At 44.0% G+C, this 14,593-nt stretch overlaps 1 protein-coding gene across 1 annotated transcript in view; it reads right to left on the reverse strand.

The window, feature by feature from the left end:
• Positions 1-14,593, reverse strand: part of tmtopsa (teleost multiple tissue opsin a) — a 104,812-nt gene that overhangs the window by 66,263 nt on the left and 23,956 nt on the right. Inside the window, exon 2 of the mRNA XM_080185471.1 lies at positions 10,566-10,894. Within this exon, the coding sequence (XP_080041597.1) occupies positions 10,566-10,894 (329 nt within the window). The remainder of the gene's footprint in view (positions 1-10,565; positions 10,895-14,593) is intronic.

Here is a 14,593-nt window from a genome sequence, read left to right on the forward strand (position 1 = left end):
ATGGTCACGGTAGTAGCCGGCTCTGGTCGGATTGGTAGTTGAATGGTCATGGGAACAATCGAGGTGAACAGGTGGTAGTTTGGTCTGTTTGATAGTAATTGTATAGTGGGAATGGTGGTCGTGGAATAGTCAGGTGGTTGGGGGAGGCGTATTCAGATGGTCAGGAGGATAGTCAAGTCAGGCTGGCTCAGGGATTGACTTGTGTGCGGGGGGGTGGGGTGAGTTAAACTGGCTAACCACCAAGTTAGACTAGATATTAAACAGTGGAGCACTTCCAGACTAAGGATGTAGATAATTCCTACTGACTCATGCACTGAGCTTAGGTTTGGGACATTCATAGAGGGTCCGTGGCAGTGGGAATCAGCCCATTAAAAGTTTATACTTTCTGGGCAATTCTTACATATGTTTGTACATCAGAACTTCTGTAGGGACCTGACACACACATCTCAAACCCATTTGAATGTGTTTCAGGCAGATTACCACCTGAATGGCTGTAAATTGGGAGAGGGAGTATGCAGCAGGACCTGTGTGTCCTTAACAGTCGCTAAAGGTAAACAGGCAGGTGTAGCAGATGGTAAAGAAGGCAAATGGTATGTTGGGCTTCATTGCGAGAGGTTTCGAGTACAGGAGCAGGGATGTGTTTTTGCAATTATACAGGGCATTGGTGAGGCCACATCTGGAGTATTGTGTCCAGTTTTGGTCTCCTTTTGAGAAAGGATGTTCTTGCTCTCGAGGGAGTGCAGCAAAGGTTTACCGGGCTGATGGCGGGGATGGTGAGACTGATGTATGTCGAGAGATTGACTGAGTTAGGATTGTTTTCGCTGGAGTTCAGATGAATGAGGGGGATCTCATAGAGACTTATAAAATTCTAACAGGACTAGAAAGAGTAAATGCAGGAAGGAAATTCCCAATGGTGGATGTGTCCAGAACCAGGGGTCACATTCTGAGGATTCAGGGTAGGCCATTTAGGGCAGAGATGAGGAAACATTTCTTCACCCAAAGAGTGGTGAACCTGTGGAATTCATTACCACAGAAAGTAGTTGATTCCAAAACATTGCATGTATTCAAGAGGCAGCTAGATATAGCACTTTGGCGAATTGTTCAAAAGTTATGGGGAAAAAGCAGGATTAGACCATTGAGTTGAACAATCAGCCATGATTGTGACGAATGGCGATAAGATTTGAAAGGTTGAATGGCCTCCTCCTGCTCCTACCTTCTATGTTTCTATTTTTCTATGTCCCACCTTGCGTCCCATCTCCAATGACCCAAATTTTCCAGACTCCAGATCAATGTGTCAGTTCAGGTGTTTGACGGAAAGGCCCAAGTGTGAGCACATTGTAGTTGAAAATAATTGTTAGCATAGTATTAAAAAAAACTGATTAACTAAACTGACTCTTCCTGGCTCATGTTCTTATGATCTACTAAACAATCAAGAAATTCAATTTATTTCAGTGGTTTTGATAAAGCAGTTATCCATAATTAAGTAATGAAATACTTGAGCAGTGATGTAACCGTGTGATTCTTTACACTCTGGCAGCCCCAACCATTTAGTAAACATGATTGCTTTGAAATGATCAAAGTGCATTGAAGATATGGTTGTCTTGCTTCTAAATCTGTTAGTATTACTCTGACAATTGTTAGAATACTGGCAGCAATAGAATCAGTGTGTGGGCAGTTTAAAGGTGTCAGGGTCAATTTATACAGAAGGTCTCTGTTCATTTGCTGTCATTTTAGTGGAAGAGCTGTATGAATCCAGGAAAAATGGTATAAATGTTGTTGGGTTAAATTAAGGGAGTTGACCTCCACCATCTCATTCATCACCTGACTGGTGTCCCCCAGGCCCCCCCTCCCCACCAGGCCTGTTGTTGACTACTGCCTACAAATAGCAATGGGGGCGGGGGGAGCTTGGATCCTGGTACATTATCTCTTTTTTGCACCCCTCTTACTGCCACTTCCTGGGTCTGTCATGTGCAAAAGAATGGTAGGCTGTAGGAAGTGGAGGTGAAAGGCTAACATTCTCCAATAAAGAGAGGGAATTTGCAGAGTCCTACTCTCCCTCTATCTGGTCACAGAGTTAGGAGTGAATTTTAACCCCAAGAGTGGCTATGTTGGGGATGGGTGGAGAGCAAAATTTGTTTTTTTTTTTGCTGTACTACAACCAGACTCCAATGTGGCAACTTCCGAATTAGCAAAGATGCATTTGGATTTTGATGGAAGTTTTGCTGAAGACGGACATTTTCAAACTGGATGAATGAAAGCATTGATTCTGGGAAGCATTAATGAGGTATTTTTAAATAGTTTTTAACTTTTCTCCATATCAGAATGAGTTTCCTGGGCTTGTGAAAATTACCAATGAAGTGGAGGCCAGATTAAACAGCAGTACAGGTGGGTATTTAAATTTGTCATTGCCCCAGCTGAAGAAAAACCTCGCCTGTTGAAACTGGTGTCTGTTCCCACTGGCAAATGTTCAGCAGAGTTCTTGTGTGGATACAACTTTATTTTAAACTTTGAAGGATTCAAATTGATAAATAGCATGGGAAGGACCTTGGATTGCAGGTTAGTGATGGCTTCTTTCCCAGTGAAGAGTAGCTACTGTGAGCAGACACTTGGATTCATCTCTTTGACTGTATTCCCATAGCCACTGACTGCACAAGCATTACTATCCAAACACTGGTGTGGAAATGCTGGCATTGGACTGGGGTGGGCACAGTAAGAAGTCTCTCAACACCAGGTTAAAGTCCAACAGATTTATTTGGAATTACGAGCTGATGAAGGAGCAATGCTCCAAAAAGTTATGATTCCAAATAAACCTGTTGGACTTTAACCTGGTGTTGAGAGACTTCTTACAATTCAAACACTACCACAGCAACCAGCAGGTATCAAACTGCAAGGGATATTCACCCATCAATACACAGCTGGTGTACAACCAGGAAAAGAAGTTCAATCTGAACTGCAACAGATTTCCTCAGCACTACTATCGTACATTCATATCAAGGTGAGTGGGGAAGTGAGAGAGGTGCAGAGAGAAAGTCGGGGAATCCCAGCTGATTTCCCCTCTGTCTCCAAAGCAGGGAACACTTGGCAGTGATCAGGAGCAGGGACCCTGTAGCCCAACATCCCGGATCTTTTCTTTCTTGGGAGCAGACTCATGGAGATGAGGGATGTCCCCATCCGACTTGGATCATAGTCCCATTGATTAAGGAGTGATTCATGGCAGCATGTGCCCACCGTTGGTGTTGCTGAGCAAACTATTGAAATAGATAGGTCAGGAGGCAACATTCTGTACTCACCAGCCAGTGTGTGGGTTACAGCTGGAGGATGATAAAGGGGCTAATATTCCTTCTCTCTCTATCTGAGATCAGTGGGTAATAACCAGAAGCAGGGGCCATAGCTAATATTACAACACTCCTGCCATTCACTTCCTCAGCGATCTCTAACCATACTAGCTTGGTCAGACAGCAGCTTTATTTCTCCCATTGCTGGAAAGAATTGAATTCTTCCTGCCCTTGACTGCATCCAGTGTTACATAATTGAATCTTGCTACTGCCCTTACTCAAAGTCACCATCCATTCCTAAACTCCCTCAATCTCTCTTTGCCCTTTTAAATATAGCTCTGATCCTGCTGCACAGATCCACACCGACTGAGCATTTTAGTGATGTAGAGCCTGGAAATCCAAATGAATTGGTACGATCGAGATGCGATCACAAATTCCAGCCCGCTCAGCTGTCCTCTGGGTTTTTTCCATGCAGTCTCATTCTCCCTTCCCACTCCGATTCTGAAGCCACCTTCAAAATAATATCAGAGCCTTCCGTGCTGGAGACCTTCAGGCAACTTTGAAGTTCCTTGCAATGTATTCTGCAGTGGCAGTCACACAGTAGACTGCTGGAATTGTGAAAGAGGTCAAGAACCCCAACATTCTCTCAATCAGTTTGACCCCAGTGCCTGGGTTTCAATAACTGAACCCACAGGTTACCAAAGTGAACAGGGAAGAGCTAAGCTGGACACCAACTGCCCAGTCCTATGATCAAAAGTTCTTGCAATCTCAGACACTCAGCAGCTGAGTATCCAATCCCGACCTGCCAATTTTTTGACGGGTCGGGCTGGGAGAATTGCATGTGCGCTGATTCGGGGGATTCATGCATGCATTCCTAATGTGCGCACATCTCCCAGCGACAGATATCTGGTGCAGTCGCGACCACACTGGAAACCAGCGGGAACAGCAGGTCAGTGATTTTACTCTTATTTTAATGTAACTTAAATGCCATTACCAGGCCCCGTACTTAATTCTTCAGGCCTGATAGCACCTCCCTCCATGCCAGTACAATTTCACTCTGGCGGGGTTTAGAGTAGCTCCCCACTTTTGCGGAACTAGCAGGAGACCCCTCTGGAGTGAAGGGGGAGCAATCAGGACCCCCTGGGGGGTGTCAGGCAGCAGAGGGGTGGTGCCCCCTGGGCATGGACACCCTGACAGTGTCAGCCTGTATCCCCAAGGGGAAAAGTGCCCATGCCCAGATGGCACATAGGCACTGCCATCAGGTCATGGGGCTGGTCGGTGGGGGTAGGGGATCCCACTGCCACTCTGCATTGAGATCTGGTTGGGCCTGGAGGGAGGCCAGCGATCGAGCAGACTGTTGGGGTCGGGGGTGAGGGATGTGTCTACTGGAGACTGCAAGGGCGGGGAGGAGAGAATCATCATTGCTGGGGGGAAGGGGGGTGCTGGAGATCAGGGCGCTCCTGGACAGTGGGGGCTTGGGGGCTAGCCCAGGAATGGCTATGGGGCCCGTGAGTGTGGGGGGGGGGGGGGGGGTGCGGGTGGTGGGGGGGGTCTGCTGGAGGGGCAGCACTGTAATGGTCCTGGGCGGGCCAGCGATTGAGCTGGCCAGCAAGCGGGAGGCAGCACCACTGTGCATGTGCAGAGTTTCAGAACTTTCAGACTCTGATGTAAATAGGCTACACCGCCACCCACCGCCCCCCCCCCCCCCCCCCCCACCCCACCCCAAAAGCTTTTAATGATTATCGTCATAGTGATCTCTGCATTGCTGAGAGTGTGGGAGATTCAAGTGTGATCTCGCATTGAAAAAACAACTGTGATTTTTCACCAGTTCAGCACTTAGAACTTTTTTGGGAGAATTTCCCCCTCAGATTTCTGTTACAGATAGCCCAGAACATCATGGCCATTATTACCCTCTGAATGTTAATTTTCCCATAAAACCCCCAGATCCTTTCAAAGAATCATCCCAGATCACCTAAAAATTCCACATCCCAGGAAGATCAATGTCCTTGCTGAAGCCCAAACCCAGGTTTAAACTTCAAAAATGCAGCAGGGAACTGCCACGGTCCCTGTAAGCTGTGTGTGTGATTTGACAGTGTCAATTAGAAAATGTGTCGACCTCATCCCTTTCTTCTTCACTTTCACAAGACCAGGCAATAAAAAAAGAGAAATGTAATTCATTTTTTGTCTCCAAGGGCTGGGGAGCTGTGACACAACATTATCTAATGCTTACATATTCTACTTTAACTTTCATGACATCCTTCATTCATAACAAGAGCAACTAGGTTAAATAAATGGAACCAACTTGTAATATATTGCTTGTTACTCATGACAAGTGTGGCCCATTCATTTATTTGACTGTTGCCTCGAGAGACATCAAAAGCTAACAGATCTAATTTTATCCCTGACTATTTTAAGAGTTTGAAAATGAACCCAATCTGTCACACAAACAATTTAAATCATACTATAAATATTAAAGCAGCAAGTACCTCTGCTTAAAATATTTTGTCCTGGTTTGTGATGGTGAAACTGAAACATGCAGGTTTATCAAAAATCTATATTGGGACCAAATAGTGAGAATCATACAGATGGGCAATCAGATATAATTCATCTACAGAGTATGATGAGGTGGTACAGTCACCAAAATTATTCAGTCTGTACAAAGAACAAATATTGTTAGTAACTGGAGATCAGTCCAAGTAAGTTATTTGTGTTGTGGTTATGTTTAAGTTTATTTTCTATTCTGTATTTGTGTGTTCATTGGAAACCTGAGCTTTGATTTCACTTTAGAGTGAGGCCTGCACTGTGAGTCTGTTTTACACCTGCATTTTATTAAGGTTTTATAACTTCTGAAGGGAAGTTAGAAAAAACACAAAAGCAGAAAAAAACCATGTTGTTGCCTAGTAAAAGAGGTCCACAGGCACAGGGAGAAACAGAAAGCAGTTTTAATTCAGTTGGAAGCAGGTGCCAGGAATTGCAGAAATTAGATTTCCCAATAGAACAAGGGAAGGTCCCACAAACCAAGGAGTGGGGCACAAAAGAGAGGCCCTGGAAGACACTTAAGTTCAGGAACAAGAGCTGGAATCTGAACAAGACCCTGTTCTGTTAAGTTAAAGTGAGGAGCAAAGGAAAAAGCTCCACATTCAAAAGAGAAAGTTGTAGGAAACAGAATCAAAACAAAGTTGGCTTGCGAGAAGCCAGGAGATTAGAGGAGACAGCCAGACATTGTTGACTCCTGATCATGGGCCTATGAAGCAGTTGTGTTCTGTTGGTATGGCTGAGTATCTGAGAGTGTTCCTAGAAGGTAAAGCTTGAATGTACATGGCAATCCAGGGAAGGGGAACTTAACAGAGATTGAAATCTCAGTGGTGGATCCTTGTTGAAAAATTCTCTTGTCTTATCATACAAATACAATATATAAATTAAACTTAAACTTAGAGCTATTGCTTATTCTGAACGTGCTTAACACAAATACAGTTTACTTAAAATATCTCTAGTTCCAAGTGAAAGCATAGTTTTGGATAAAATTCTGAGGTGAATTCTTCAGGAGCAGAGAGTGGAAATCCATGCGTGAAAGAAAGAGGGGGAACTTTCTGCCTTCCCTATGGTGTGTTTCTCTCAGTGGGTGGTGGCACAACATTTTTCTCGAAGCAGGATCTTCTGGTCCCATCACTGTCAGAAGGATTTCCCATTGGCTGCACTTCATGCCACCAGGGAACCTGCAGTGGGGGAGCACCATCAGCAGAACCAGATGATCCCTGGTGAACAGCTGGAAAATTCAAGATCAGTTGGCTCACAGTGTGAGAAGACTTGGACAGAATTGATGAGAGATCCATGGAAGTTGCTGACATCTGTCACTTGGTTTCAGAATGTGTGTCCAACCACAATTTGCCTATTAGTGCATGATCTATATACTTACCATGAACATTAGAGTATAAGATAGGTTGACACAAGTTACAAAATCTAACAAATCTGTACATGTCTGTAAGGGCATATTATGGGTAAAGGAGTGGTACAATATAGTTTTCCTTGTTTAATAAATGTTTTTTTTAAATTTCATCAGCAGGCTCCTGTGACTCCTGTTCAGTAGCCACCCTTCAACTTTCCAAAGCAAAAATAAAGGTTAGGATCTGTCAAACCAGTTTCCACTTCTAGAATCTGACTTGTCCAGTGGTAATATCAACTGTGATAATAACAATATTCAGAGAATTAGATGCACTTCCAGAGGTACAATTCCGAGGTACTTACCTAGCAAAGGAAATGCCAACAGCAAACCCAGCGTGTCAGATACCTGGGAGTATCACCACTTGGAAGCTCCCCTCCAAGTCACATCCTATCCTGATTTGGAAATATATCACCATTCCTCCACTGTTCCTGTGTCAAAATCTTAGCATTCCCTCCTTAACTGCAGTATGGGTGTAACTCAGGGACTACAGTGGTTCAAGAAGTCAGCTCACCACCATGTTCTGAAGGGCAACTAGATATGGGCAACTAATGCTGGCCTAGCCAGCGATGCCCTCATTCTGTAATTGATTTTTTTTTTAAAGGCACTCTGGAACAAGTAGATAACTTTGTCTATTTAGGAAAGTGATAACAAAAGATGCAGATGTGATGCTGAAGTCAGAAGAAGCACAGAGATAGCCAGAAGTGATTTCAGGAAGATGAAGTATGTGTTCACGAGAAAATTCAAACTTGTAATAAGGAAACAAAAATGCACAAGATGTGACATTCTATCCACTTTCCTGTCTGCCTCAGTAACAGAGACAATAGATGAAGAGCCGCAGAAGGAAATCAAGACCTTTGAAATGTGGATTGAAAGACATTAGTGAAAAATTCCATGTGCAGAACATAAGACAAATGAAGAGCTGTTTGAAATTGCCAGAGTGAAAGGAACTCTTCAGAGCTGACATCCAGAAAAACACAAATGCCAATATTTTGGCCATTTGATCAGAGCTGAATAGCTCCAGAAATCTCTCCTGGAGGTCAAAGAGGAGGGTGGCAGAAAGAGGCAAAATTAAATGATGAATGTCACAGAGTGGCTGCAGATGAGCTATTGTGAATGTGTGAGGATGGTGCAAGACAACAGAATGTGACATACCATGTCAGCAGATCTCCTGATAGGAGTTGCTCCAAGAAGCAGTAAGCAGAAGGCTGGAAGCAGTTTGCCAAACTGCTGTCCTAGTCATCAATGGGCTGGGTGATGGGTTCCTGGCTTTGACTGTCAGAGACTTGAAGGTGGTTATGTAATAATATAACTGTAGGCTCCAAGTATTAAATTCTGTCCTCCCACTGACTTCAATCATTCAAGTACAGTTCAAAACATTTTTGCCATCTTTATATAAAAAACAACAGGAAAATATTCCTTATTGTTTAGTTTACTTTTTAAAGTTACATTTGCAATGAGATCTGCTCAGCAATGGAACACTAAGCCGTTCCATTCACGGCACTGAGCATGAGGGCTGATTGTGTTACAGGGCAACTTCATTCGTTTGAGTAGCAAGACCACATGTACCGCAGGCATTTATTGAATTACTTGAACTTGCAACACACTATAAAAACAGCTTATGGCATTTTAAATATGATTTACTTTTTGAGAAAGATCCTGTTGCTATGCAGTCAAACAGCTGGTACTATCTAACAGCCACAGTTGATCGTGAACCACTTCATCCTGGGGAAATGTATTCTCAGCTGGAAACACTGTTATTCTTTGCAAGTAAAGTGAAGCTTTCTTGCTGTGAGTTTTAATATCCCCAGGTACATTGAATGTCAGATCATTACAGGTGATTCCAATTCTCAAGTTGCTCACCTATTATGTTGTACACATTAGGGGCTAATTTTGATTTGGGTTAATAGTGCAAAATGGGCATTAGCAAGTTTGCAGCCTGTTTTACATCTCTCTCAATGTTCATTGTTACAAAGCAGGCTATCAATTCGCTGCCTGCCTCTTCACACTATCATGCAAAGGCAAAATTAAGCCACCACACACCTGCATCAGAATATGTTCACACCTGCCTATTCAGAAAGATGGGTTGCCAACTCATTGTCTCCCATTTTGCACTATTAGAAAGTGTCAAAGTTACCCCATTCAATTTAATGAATGGAGAATCCAGAGACAGAATGAAAAGGGCTGGAATTTATAGCCCGAGAGGATGATTTGGCAGGGAGTGGGAAGGGGGTGGGCTATAGAACTAGACACCAGGCTCCGCCCCATCACAATTTTATCATTTGATTGGCTGCTGCTCTCTGATGTGGGACTTCTTCCACTGATGCAGGTCGTAGGCCCAGTTCAAGCCAATTAATGGCATAATAGCCATTAACTGGCAACAGGGAGAGCCAGCAAAGTGGGGGCAGGCTCATTCCTGACATTTATGCTGGGAAATAGGGTCACCATCAAATCCAGCCTATAAAATGATAGAATGGTTCCAGCAGAGGCCAATCAGCCCAATCATATCTGTACTAGCTCTCTGCAAGAGCATCTCAGCTAATTCCATTCCTCGCCATTTTCCCATATATCATTTTTCTCTTCAGATAATTATCCGAATTCTTTTCTGAAAGCTGAAACGGAATCTACCTCAACCACACTCTCAGGCAGTGTCTTCCTGATCCTAATCACTTGCTGTGCAAGTAGGTTTTTCCTCATGTCACCATTGCTTCTTTTGTCAATCACCTCAATTGGTATCCTCTGGCTCAACCATTCTATCAACAGGGAGAGTCACTACCTGTTACTCGGCCCAAGTGGAACTTTTCCTTTGTAAATAGTTACATTTTACTTACACCAAATGGTAAACATTTGCTTTTTGTGTTTAGTTATTTTTCAACAGTCATCACCAATGGAGCTCTGAAACAAGCACAGTGGTTAGCAGTGCTGCTTCACAGCTCCAGGGACCTGGGTTCGATTCCCGGCTTGGGCCACTGACTGTGTGGAGTTTGCACATTCTCGTGTCTGCGTAGGTTTCTTCTGGGCGCTCCAGTTTCCTCCCACAGTCCAAAGATGTGCGGATTAGGTTGATTGGCCATGCTAAAATTGCCCCTTAGTGTCCTGAGATGCGTAGGTTAGAAGGATTAGCAGGTAAACGTGTAGGGATATAGGGTAGGGCCTGGGTGGGATTGTGGTCAGTGTTGACTCGATGGGCCAAATGGCCTCTTTCTGCACTATAGGGTTTCTATGATTCTAAGCACCTTCTTATAATCCATTGTCTAACTGAGCATACCATCTACCTTAGGCAATTCATCAATGCTGATACAGTAATGCAAAAATGAGTCCTAGATCGGAAAGTATATGGTGCGACTTACCTTCTTTACTGTCAGCAGCATTCTTCCATAACAGTAGACAATCACCAGAAAGGGGATGACCAGGCAGAAAGTGAAGAGACACACAATATAAGACACGTTGGCGATGTCTTTTGCATACCAATTCACAGAACATGTAGTTCCTGGCCCCTCAGGACCGTAGTGACTCCATCCGAACAGAGGGGGCAATGTCCACATCAATGAGTAGATCCAGGAAAACGAAATCCCAGCAAATGCCTTACGGTAGTTCGTTCTGTCAGCTTCTGTCGCTTCAGTGATTGTAACATAACGATCATATGACAATATAGCCAAAGATATTAATGATACAGTACCTGCAAGGAAAAATGAAACACTTTACTGAGTGTTTAAAAAAATATATGATATATTTAAATTATGTAAGAAATTCCATAAGAATTTACATATTTGAATTCAGTAGTCCTCACCAAAACAAATTCCTGGTAAGGATGATTTATATTCACCTCAACTGGACTCATGAATATCTGCAGAATTTTAAATCAGGTATGATGTTTGATATGCTCCTTCTGGATAAAAGTATTTTTTAATGTGAGCAGTTGTTGGTTTTCTGAATTTTATCATATCTGAAATTCCTGCTTCATTAATTCTTTTGGCCCATGAATAGTCAAGCAAAGGACAATGCAATACCTGTGTAAATGAAAAATGCGAATGTGAGCTAGTGATGGTAATGGAAACTAATAATACAAACGGAAACCGGGGATGCGAAAGTGGACGGGGTTTTTTGATTTCTCACAAAATTGTTTACTGCCTCCACTGACTTTTCCATGGACACTGATGGGATTTTCCAATCCTGCCGAGATCAACGGATCTCTGAATGGGTTGCAGAGTTTTACAGCCACATCACATCACAACAATAAAATTCACCCCATGTGTCCATTCAATTCAGTAAGAAGTCTCACAACACCAGGTTAAAGTCCAACAGGTTTATTTGCTAGTAAACGCCACTAGCTTTCAGAACGCTGTTCCTTCGTCAGGTGAGTGGGGAGTTCTGATCACAAACTGTATCTGAATAGCAGATTAGCTGTAAAGACTCGCATTCTAATCAGTATTCTGTAAACTGAGTGTGTGCCTTTATACGCCCTGTTTGTGTTCATAACTCTCCACTCACCTGACGAAGGAACAGCGTTCCAAAAGCTAGTGGCATTTACTACCAAATAAACCTGTTAGACTTTAACCTGGTGTTGTGAGACTTCCTGCTGTGTTTAGCCGAGTCCAACGCCGGCATCTCCACATCATGTCCATTCAAATGAGGCATACTTAGATTTGAAGGGGGTTAAATTTGATCACCTTTGATATCGGATTGTGAAGTGTGAATAGTGAATGTTTATTACTTCTGAAGCAGATAGCACATAAGAACATAAGAACATAAGAAATAGGAGCAGGAGTAGGCCATCTAGCCCTTCGAGCCTGCCCCGCCATTCAATAAGATCATGGCTGATCTGTCGTGGCTCAGTTCCACTTTCCCGCCCTCTCCCCATAACCCTTAATCCCTTCTCTTATCAAAAACCCATCAACCCGCTTCTTAAAAATATTTAGCGAGGCAGCCTCCACCACTTCAACGGGCAGAGAATTCCAGAGATTCACCACCCTTTGAGTGAAGAAGTTCCTCCTCAACTCCGTTCTAAACCGCCTCCCCTTTATCTTGAGGCTGTGCCCCCTAGTCCTACTGTCTTTTTTGAGCGGGAAGAGTCTCTCCACCTCTATCCTATCCATCCCATTCATCATCTTATACGTCTCAATGAGATCTCCCCTCATTCTTCTAAACTCTAACGAGTACAAGCCTAGTTTATTCAGCCTCTCCTCATAGCTCAATCCCCTCAACTCCGGTATCAGCCTAGTAAACCTCCTCTGCACTCCCTCCAGGGCCAAAATATCCTTGCGCAGGTGCGGCGCCCAAAACTGCACACAGTACTCCAGCTGCGGCCTCACCAATGCCCTATACAGCTGCAGCAAGACCTCCCTACTTTTATATTCAATCCCCCTCGCTATGAAGGCCAGCATCCCATTCGCCTTCCTGACCACCTGCTGCACCTGCAAGCTGGGTTTTTGCGATTCATGCACAAGGACCCCGAGGTCCCTCTGCACCGTCGCCTGCTGCAGTTTTTCGCCACGTAAGTAATAGTCCTTCCTACCATTCTTCCTACCAAAGTGGACCACCTCACACTTGCCAACATTAAATTCCATTTGCCATTTCCTGGCCCATTCGCCCAGCCTATCTAGATCCTTCTGTAGACTCTCCACACCCTCCGCACAATTTGCCGTTCCCCCAATCTTGGTGTCATCAGCAAATTTCGACACCCTGCACTCGGTTCCCTCCTCCAGATCATCTATATAAATGGTAAATAGCTGAGGCCCCAGCACCGACCCCTGGGGCACCCCACTAGTCACCATCCGCCAATCCGAATAGCACCCATTGACCCCCACTCTCTGCCTCCTATTTGACAACCAATCCTCTATCCACGCTAACACCCTACCCCCAACTCCATGTCCCCTGACCTTCTGCAATAACCTCTTGTGAGGTACCTTGTCAAACGCCTTCTGAAAGTCCAGAAAGACCACATCCACCGGCTCTCCTCTATCCACTGCCCTAGACACATCCTCATAGAACTCCAGTAAATTTGTCAGACACGACTTCCCTTTAATGAAACCGTGTTGCGTCCGCCCTATCAAGCAATTCCCTTCAAGATGCCTCGCAATTTCCTGCTTAATGATGGATTCTAACATTTTACCTACCACAGATGTTAAACTAACCGGCCTATAATTCCCCGCCTTTTGCCTGGCACCCTTCTTAAACAACGGCGTAACATTAGCCGTTTTCCAATCTTCCGGCACTTCCCCGGAATCCAGCGACGTCTGGAAAATAACCACCAAGGCATCCACTATCACCTCCGCCATTTCTTTCAGAACCCTCGGATGCATTCCATCCGGTCCTGGGGACTTGTCCACAATCAGCCCCTCCAGTCTGTCGAGCACCACCTCTCTAGTAACAGTAATGTCATTAAGACCCTCCATTCCTACCACCTTTCCATTGCTAACACCCGGCAAATTATTCACGTCCTCCTCCGTGAAGACAGAAACAAAAAAGTTATTCAAGACCTTCGCCATATCCCCATCCCCTACCACTAGCTCCCCTTTCTCATCCTCTAAAGGACCAACGTTCACCCTAGCCAGCCTCTTCCTTTTTATATATTTATAAAAACTCTTGCTATCCTTTTTTATATTAAGTGCTAGCCCAGCCTCATAGCTTCTCCTACCCTCCTTTATCAACTTCTTTGTCAATCTTTGTTGACATTTAAACCTTTCCCAATCCTCTTCTCGCCCACTGCTCTTAGCTACTCTAAATTCCTCCGCTTTTAATTTAATGAACTTGGTGCCAATTTGCCTGTTTGCTAAGCGCAGTCCAGCACTAAACACACTACTGAGTGACTGCATTGGTTCAGCAGACAACCAAAGATTGTGACAGGCTAGTTCTAATTAGGTGAGTCTGTACTCCTTAAAGGTGCTGGAATGGATTGCAGATGAGCTTGAGCATCGAGAAGTGTAAATCACGGTGCAACAAAGCACAGAGCATGTTAAAGATAGTCTGAAGCTGCACACGAGGCATTGGCAGTGGAGGAGGAAAAGTGACGAGACATTATTGAGGTATCAGGAAATATTCCAGACTACTCTAGGAAGATATAGTTGTAGAAATCAATGCCAAGAACAAAGGCCCAAGGCATGTAGTGTAACAAAGGTCAACACTCTCACATTTGAAGTCAAAATCAATGAATTTAATTTCAAATGTAGTAGTGCCACTCACTTTAAACACTGTTCAAAGCATGACAGCTTATCTTAAACACTGCTCAAAGCATCACACCTTGTCTGAAACAATGTTCAAAGCACCACACCTCATCTTAAACACTGCCTAAACACCACACCTAGGTAACAAGGACACCTATATCAGACGCCTATTTATTGACTACGGCTCAGCCTTCAACACCATAATTCCCATGACA

The sequence above is a fragment of the Carcharhinus amblyrhynchos genome, chromosome 3, assembly GCF_965287045.1.
Source record: "Carcharhinus amblyrhynchos chromosome 3, sCarAmb.v2.hapA, whole genome shotgun sequence".
NCBI classification, from domain to species: Eukaryota; Metazoa; Chordata; class Chondrichthyes; order Carcharhiniformes; family Carcharhinidae; genus Carcharhinus; species Carcharhinus amblyrhynchos.